Consider the following 9,071-nt stretch of genomic DNA (forward strand, 5'->3'; position numbering starts at 1 on the left):
AATCATGAGAGAGAGAGCACATCAGGCATTAAAGCCACATCAACCAACCTCAACCATGCATGCATGAATTTGAATTCAAATTTTGCTTGGGAGATAGGCTTGGGAAGAACAATAGGCTCGGGGGAGAAAATGGAGGTTCGGGAGATAACCGAACCTCTAGCCAAAATAAGAAAGAGTATATACATTAGTAATTACAATAATTAATAATTTCTATACTATATATATATATATATATATATATATATATATATATATACGTACTAAATATACATATAGATATAGATATATATACATTAATAATCTGTATCTTATAAACTATAAATATAATAACTAATTCATTCATCATTCATCATATCAATGACAATGATAGATTAATAATAATAGTATAAGCCACCATTAACTAAACTATTAATTACCATAAACATTACATTAACAGCAATAATAACATTAACAATAGCATCAACAATAACATTAACATTAATGTTAATGCTAACATTTATATCTACATTATCTTATAACATCAATATTAATAACCACATTAACTTAAAATATTGATGTCGAAGAGAGAGAGAGAGAGAGAGAGAGAGAGAGAGAGAGAGAGAGAGAGAGAGAGAGAGAGAGAGAGAGAGAGAGAGAGAGAGAGAGAGAGAGAGGGAGGGAGGGAGGGAGAGATGTCCATCGGGGAGACACCTGCTTGGCTCACACTTGCACCACCCCGCTTGGCCCGTGCTCGTGTCCACCTCCACGTCCGCCTCTACTACACCCCATCCGTGATCGGAGAGAGGGAGGGAGGGAGGGAGGGAGGGAGATGTCCATCGAGGAGACACCTGCTTGGCTCGCGCTTGCACCAGCCCGCTTGGTCGGTGCTCGTGTCTGCCTCCACGTCCGCCTCTACCACACCCAATCTGTGATTGGGGGGAGAGAGAGAGAGAGAGAGAGAGGCGTTTGTCGGGGAAATGCCTTGTGGCCCATGCCTAGCCCCCGCCCGGCCCCCACTTGGCCTGCACCCACATTCCCTTACGCCACGACCCGCTTTCGCGATCGGCGAGAGAGAGAGAGAGAGAGAGAGAGAGAGAGAGAGAGAGAGAGAGAGAGAGAGAGAGAGAGAGAGAGAGTGCCGGAGAGAGAGAGAGAGAGAGAGAGAGAGAGTTGTGCCTCAACGAGAGTGAGGGAGACACAGCGACAACCCGAAGCTTCCACCAGCGTGCTCCTTGCTCCAAGCTTCCACCTGCGTTCGGTTATCTCCCGATCAAAAATGAGATCAAAAATAAAAAATGAGATGAAAAATCTATTACTCTAATCATGAGAGAGAGAGCACGTCGGGCATTAAAGCCACATCAACCAACCTCAACCATGCATGCATGAATTTGAATTCAAATTTTGCTTGGGAGATAGGCTTGGGAAGAACAATAGGCTCGGGGGAGAAAATGGAGGTTCAGGAGATAACCGAACCTCTAGCCAAAATAAGAAAGAGTATAGATATAGATAATGTCACTTGGCAATAAGAGCACCTTTTTGGGACAATTAGATTGGAAGGGACATTCCCACAAGGTGATGCATCTTTGGACCTATCAATTTGGTTGAATGTATTTGCATTTGAAGATGGCCACTTTGTGGGTTCTTTAAGAGGAAGTTTGCAACCAAAATGTTGGGGAATGGCTTGTAGGTCTAGTCAAATTTATAGGATTCCTCTAAATTGGAATTAAAGGCCCATTTAATAGATTACCCAAATGTTGAAATTGAATCCAAATGAGGCTTCGTGGGGCTAAAGTAGGTAATACTTGAGTTAAAAGAGATTTGGTTCACCTCTCCTTGGATTCTAGCTCATTTAATTGAAACGTCTAGAGGTGTAGGACCTACAACTTTCTAAGTTCAAGCCAAGGAATGTGGGGGGGCAAGTGACTTGGATTCCTAGAACAGTATAGTGCTCGAGGAAATCCCCATATGTCTAAAGAAGTCTTATGGACGACTATTACTAAGGTTTGGAAAACTAATCCTCATAACAAAGTTACCTTTTTACTTTGGAGGACTGCATTGGTGAGACTTCCAAATAGGGACATACAGAGAAGATGGTCAAAGGCCCTCTCTGTTTTGCCCCTGTGTCATATTGAAGAAGATTGATAAATCCTTGGTTTTGGGGTTCAAGAGAGTCAAGGGTATTTGGAGAAAAAGTGTAGAAGTGGCTTATTGATGCATGGCTGCGTGGCTAACCTAGAAACATACATTACCAAGATGTAAGGGAAGAATTCATCCTACTATTAAACTAAAATAGCATGTGATAAAAGGCCTTGCTCTTTATTGTTGGGAAGCTAAGAGGTATACCATCTTTAAGGCTATCCCTAAGTTGATACCTTCCCTATAGGATAAATTTTAAGGCTAGTCCAATGGATTTTGAGGTTTTGAAACCTTTTTGTTGTGAAGGTAGTGGCAATGTCTTCCTTTGTAAGCTTTTTGCCTATGAGGGTAATGTTTGATTGGAATGAGACATTGTAAATATTACCTCATTTTATACACATTACTACTTGACATTTGAAGAAAAGAGTGGGTGGGGGCACATTTCTGTGTCTTGTACACCCCCTATATTTGTGTGCATATGCGCACATGCACACACACACATCATGGTCCCTTGGGGTAGGCCCTATGAATCCTTTCCATTCGGTGCTTCATTCGTCACATATGTATCTATGTCTATATGTACGTATGTTTGTATGTATACATGCATCAGCATATGTGTGCTATATATATACATGCATACATACATATTTTTGTGTAAGAGAAGTCCAAGCTTTGTTCGTTATGAATGCATGTGCGTAATATGAATATATGCATGCAATATATTTATCGTACACAGATGTGAAAACTAACAGGCACATGGTTTTGTATGACCGAAGTCCGAACGGAACTGAAACGAGGGTTGGGTGCTTGCAAAATATCAATGCAAAAAACCGTGTCGGCTGGAGTTTGATTAAGGCTCTAAATCAGAGATTATTACGTTAATGCTATTGTTTGTGGCAGGAGGAATTGCGTTTGCCTTATGATTTGATCCCAAGCCAAAAAATCATCCGTCAGGACAGTGCAGGGGTGCAGATTTACTGGTGTATAATTTGTACAGTGCAGGGGTGCAGATTTGATGGTGGAACACACAGATTTATTGGTACATAATTTGTCCGGTGCAGGCCTGCAGATTTAATGGTGGATCTGAGCTTTTAAGGGCGTTTACTCTGCACCCTGCACACAATTCCTTGGGAGAACAGCAATTTTATGACACATGTAAACCTAGAAGCACTTTCAAGAATGAGGGGTTGGGCTCACAGGGAAGCCATTGCTTGCTTCAAGAAAACAGCCCTTGCATGGAAACTGTTTTCCAGAAGGTCCTGGCTGCACTGTGCCGGCTTAGCCTCTGTGCTTTTCGTCTGCCTGTTTACACTCGGTGATGTGCGGACCACACCACCTGCGACAATTGCACCAGGTCTAGATCAGGATAGCTCAGCAGCAGACTTCAATTTCACTGATATTCTTGATGCGTACAAGCGGTGGGATGCAAGATGGGGATGTGGTGCGTTCAGGAAAAAACACGACAAGGTGTATTCGAAAAGTCCGAGCCTGCAAGATCCGAATGCAATTTCGTGCAGTTCTTTGAACATGAAGCATGTAACGGTCCATATCAAGCAGTGGACATGGCTTCCAGACAACCTTGAGAATCTCTACTCTTGCCAATGCGGCCTCACTTGCATGTTGACGAAGTCTGAGGTGCTAGGTGACGATCCAGATGCGTTGCTTTTTGAGTCTGCGACTCCTCCTTTAACGGTAAGTCATCTAACTAATGCCTGTAGATCTTTTTGACGTACTGGCACAGACTGAGCGTGGATAGAGGTTTAAAAAAACTTCCTGATAGCATGCTGCACATTTCCTTTGGTTTCAAAATCAGTTCTAGTGTTTCTTTTCTGAAAACAAGTTTTTGCTGAGAATTATGCTGGATGAGTCTTGTTTTATCATTAGTTGCATGTGCTAGAGCCTAGTTTATATTTGATGATCAGGAAATGTTTGTGGAAAAGTTTTCCTATAAGCTGCCATGTGAACCTAACATTTATGCTGAAGTAGGACTTGCTTGCACTGCTTGATGATGTCTCAATATCTGATGACATGTTTGCAAGCATCTGTTGTATTCATCCGACAGTAGAAATTTTTCCATGAAAGATTTAGGAGGCCTATGGTTTTATCAATGAATGGGAAAATCCTTTTCTTCCACAAAGATGAATACCCCTGTACAGATGAGCTGTTCCTTGGAAAAGCATTGGCATGGTGTATGGGTAGTAATCCCTTTATATGCAGTAGGTTGGCTTTTGTGTTTCTTGGTACACCTTTCTCACACTTCTTCTAGATGTTTGGTATCTTAAGCTGTCCTGCTTTCAGCAAGACTCAATATGGGGTCTTATGGTTCTTTGGGATAAGATTATTTTGTGCTGTCCACGAAATTTGTATTTTGTTTATGAAACACTGTTATGAAGCCTGTGTGAACCACCCACTTGCACATCCCAAAATGTCATGTGTCATGCCTATCTTTTAGTGTCATGTATAAGGGCATCACAGTGCCGTGTATCAATCTTGAAACAACTTAAAATGTTTCATGCTCGTAAGTGTCCAAATCTATTCAGGATCATTTATGGCCTTATATTCGAAGCCTGTAGGGGCCTTCTTGGGTTTGTTTGTGTAGGATAGTTTTCAATTATTATCTAGCGTAGGATTGTTTTCAATTATCATCTGGCTATTTTATTAAACAAGGCACCGCAAGATGTCAAGTGAGCTTGGAAATTGTTTTAAAAATTATGGTTTTTAGACAACCCATTGGTGGTGTATCAACACTTTCTAAAGTGACAAACATGATCTATTGTGCTTGCTTGCTTACATTGATGAACACACTTACCTTATCAAGTGACCATGTTCAAGTGTATTTCATTCTTTGGTAAGGTTCCAAAGCTTAAACCTTTTCGTATTTGCCTTGTCTAATGGTTCATCTTTTCTGCTCTGAAAGAGGCGGCAAGGAGAACCTTTAAGGGCATATTTGGACTTGGAAGCAGGAAGAAAATCTTCAGGACATGAGGATATTTTTATCAGCTATCATGCTGGTGACACAGTCCAGGCTACTTATGCAGGAGCTTCTTTTCATGTTCATAGGAGCTATTTTGTCTCTTCGATCAAGAAGACTGTAAGTGCAACTTAAATTCACTTTGGTTATACACATTAGGTGATAACTTGACAGCTGGTTAATTAACCTAGTCCAGTTTTGCTACCTAACAGGATGTCCTGGTCTACTGGTCTTCATCTCGTTGTCTAAGTGATCGAAATGCAATTGCTCAGGAGTTTTTATCATTGTTGCCTCACCATTCTTTTGGGAAGTGCTTAAATAATGTTGGTGGCGAAAACGCAATATTAAGGATGTACCCTGAATGCAAGGGAAGCTATGGTGATAACCATTATTGGGCTTACCACTTGCATTGTGCCATGTCTCATTACAAATTTGTTCTGGCCATTGAGAACACAATGACTGAGAGCTATGTTACAGAGAAGCTTTTTTATGCCCTAGATGCAGGGGCTATTCCTATATATTTTGGTGCTCCAAATGTACAAGATTTTGTCCCTCCGAATTCAATCATTGTTGCCTCAAAGTTTAGGACGCATCAGGAGTTGGCAACATACATTGAGAGGGTGGCCAATGATCCAGTGCTGTATGCTGAGTATCATGCTTGGCGAAGATGTGGCATAGTTGGGAATTACTATCACACACGAGCTGTTAGCCTTGATTCATTGCCCTGTAGATTGTGTGCTACAGTCAGTAAACTTGGAGGAAAAAGTGCTGCTGCAAGTTAAAGGCAGAAGTGTTCTCAGTAACTCAATGGAGGATGCAGCATCTTTATATGGCTAAAATATGTTGGGGAGGCAAGCCTTTCTTGTGTGAAACCTTGAGACACTTCTGATTCTTATTCGATGCCAGAGGTTGATTCAGAAGGCATAACGAGTTGTGCATGGATCTGAAAATCACTACCTACTTTTGATTCTCAAGGAAAATGTACCAGTGGTTCAGAAGTTTGCATGGATCATACGAAAATTCTTTGTTTACATCTGGGCAAAAGATTACTTCAATGCACACAAGTTTCCATTAATGATAAAAGAACTCTGGTTGTAGAAAATCGACATTCTAGGTCAGAACATTACATGGAATTCCATCACATTACCCACAAAAACTTAACTATAAATACCCTAGAGTCCCTCAGGGGGGTTATTTGTTGTGCTTCTTGTGGGGTTCAAATTCCTTTTTGAAAGCAGTGAATTTTAATGTTGAAGGCTTAAAGAGGGTCTCTTATTTCTTGTTTGGTATTACTTCATATACATAATACCCTCCTGTGGGAGGTCCCAAAAGAAGTGAAAACCTACCATGGAGAGAAAAGTCGAAATAAGATGACCACAAATGCTTACTCATTCCAGAGCCAAAGGTTTAGAAGTGAAAGGGGAAAGAAGAGGCAAAGACCTGCTTTGCTCGAAAGAGTAGGGAGGTAAATGCCTGCGGGGGGGGGGGGGGGGGGGAGAAGGCAAAACCTGCTTGGTGGGAAAAAGAAGGCAAAAACCTGCTTTACCCACAAGAGTAGGGTGTAAAGGCTTTCTTGTTGGCAGTTTGATAAGGGCCAGTAAGCATCAAATTGTCAACAACTACTTATTAAGATTACATAACACACGCGGCCCCCCCAGCGCCCCCCCCCCCCCCCCCCCCCCCCCCCCCCCCCCCGCCCTACACATGGTCTGTTGTACCTACTCCGTATAATAAAGAGATCTTGATCTTCCACTTGTAGTATATCTATCACTTGAGAGTCAGAAGATAAGACACATGGACTGCTAAGGGTTTGTTTCACTTTGTATGAACTTAAGTTTACTTTTTACAAGGGCGTGTTCATTAGATGAGACACACAAGCAGGCATACACAATTGCATAAACATGCACATGTCCACATCCCTGCCCCTCCACTCACTGACTTTTGGGGTGTCAATATGACATATTAATGTTATTAGTATATTATTGAATATGTTGAGTTTTTAAATTCAATCTAGCTATGCAAATGTATGCAAAGTTTTGCTAACTTGCATTTATACAGATTTATGATTTTTTGGCTCGTGCTTCATCTTTGAGTTACAAGCTATTTTATGTTGCCATGGCTAGCACATGTAGTGAATTGAGAAGGCATTGTTTTGAGTTAAATGCATTTGGTAGTGCTTACATGGTGATAGGGTGCTAGGTGGTAATATTTCTTGTTAAGGCAAACAACGGTACAATGGCTTGGTGAATTGTTATATTAAAATACAACTTAGTTTCTTTGGAGTTAACAGGTATGCTTTTAATTAAATGTGATTTTTTCTTATTTGTATAAAGATTGCCATTTCATACTAAAGTAATCCTTGCTTTGGCCGTTTTAAGCAAAAAAAGGGGCAATCTAATGAATGCTTGTGCACACTTGTTTAGTCACTCACGCTGCGATTTTCTTTGTCCACTTAGTTGCTTCCATGTTGAACACAAGTATAAATCTTGCCCTTTATATGGTTAGCTTAGACTAGTTTTAAGTGCACACTAGGATGTCTTGGAGCATTGCCCCTTTGTTTCCAAGAAGAGCTCCTACAACTACTTTAATTTCAAAAAATAAGGGCTTTGTCAAGATTCTTCTTTAAAAAGAAAGAGTTTAGACAAAAAAGGAAATTAAGCTAAAATAATTACCTCTTAATTCAACAATTCAAAAAAGTGAGCCACTTAAGTAGGTTGTCATTGTATCATTTTCATAACACATTTTCTAATGAGCAATGTTAATAAACTTTGCAATGTTTTAGCACTCATTGCCCTACATGTTATTTATAATTTGTTAATTAAAAAGTGAAATATTAGAAAAAGCTAAAGAAAAATATTGAACAAAGCAAACTTGAATCCAATGGCAAGACAAATAGAGATCATAGCCCCTTGGGCTAATGCTAACAATTGGCTCGAATTAGTGGTTGTTATGCTACATTTGACTTTATCCAAGTAGAACACAAATAAAGAGGTAATAACCACTTGTGTTAGTCCTTACCATGTGATCATTTGAATTAATGTCTTTCTGGTATAATCATCTAAGTGCATATTTGTCAAGTCTACTGATGAATGGATTGTCTGGTATAATCATCTAAGTGCATATTTGTCAAGTCTACTGATGAATGGATTGGATAGATGAAAGGATAGTTGCCCTCATGGTGGGTAAGCATGGTATTGGCAATGGATCCCAAGGCCTTTGACAACCCTTAGCACCATTTCAACTCAATGTTTTAGAATGTCAAGCAAGACAATGGTGAACTTGCTATTGCCAAAGAACAACATCGTCAACATCATAATCAACCTTCATATCACAATAATTTGATAGCTATACTTGGAGCGACACTCTATCATGACTTTCAATACTCACACTATCACCGCAAACAAGCGATATGAGAACAATTAAATATTAGAGTACAAGAGATGAGCCATAGATGCATGCACTTGTATTCCAATTTGATAAGTGCTTTTTGTTCTTATCCAATTACATTTGTTGTACGAATTTGTGTTCATTTATTTATGTGATTGATAGTGTGAGCTCTTTATGCAGTGTTTTTTTAACAACAAATACGAAAAGTTGTATCAATTTGAGTTGAGTATTTCCAACTCCTTTAAGGATAGACTCCTCCAAAAAAGGAAACAAGGGAATCATGTAGTATCTATTTCTTCCAATTGTTTGTTGCCTTCATAATCCATCTTGGATTATGAACTTGTAGGTCCTTTCATTTCATTGCCGTGAATAGGGGGATACCATTGCACATAACCCACTCTTTAGAGGGGTTGGTTGTCTTTGCAACACAAGAAGTTGGCCATGATCGCATAATTCTTCCTATTGAATCTTGAAGCCACTATGCTTCTTATTGGTTGAGCCCAAAGCTATCTAGTAGGACCCTTGTTATTTTAAATTGTCTTAGAACCATTCAAATGTATCTTTCATGGCAATATAGATTCCAATGGGGTAGCCTAGG

The 9,071-nt window shown here is 40.0% G+C and overlaps 1 protein-coding gene across 1 annotated transcript; it reads left to right on the plus strand.

Moving 5' to 3' along the window:
* Positions 1–2,847: 2,847 nt before the first annotated feature.
* Positions 2,848–6,293, plus strand: FUT13 (fucosyltransferase 13). Its single transcript, XM_087661912.1, has 3 exons — positions 2,848–3,807; positions 5,033–5,206; positions 5,299–6,293. The coding sequence occupies exons 1-3, from the start codon at positions 3,262–3,264 to the stop codon at positions 5,866–5,868; spliced, it is 1,290 nt and encodes a 429-aa protein (XP_087518038.1). The 5' UTR covers positions 2,848–3,261; the 3' UTR covers positions 5,869–6,293.
* Positions 6,294–9,071: the final 2,778 nt, after the last annotated feature.

The sequence above is a fragment of the Lygodium microphyllum genome, chromosome 21 (genome assembly GCF_053477565.2).
Source record: "Lygodium microphyllum isolate KBCC chromosome 21, Lygodium_microphyllum_v1.1.10, whole genome shotgun sequence".
NCBI classification, from domain to species: Eukaryota; Viridiplantae; Streptophyta; class Polypodiopsida; order Schizaeales; family Lygodiaceae; genus Lygodium; species Lygodium microphyllum.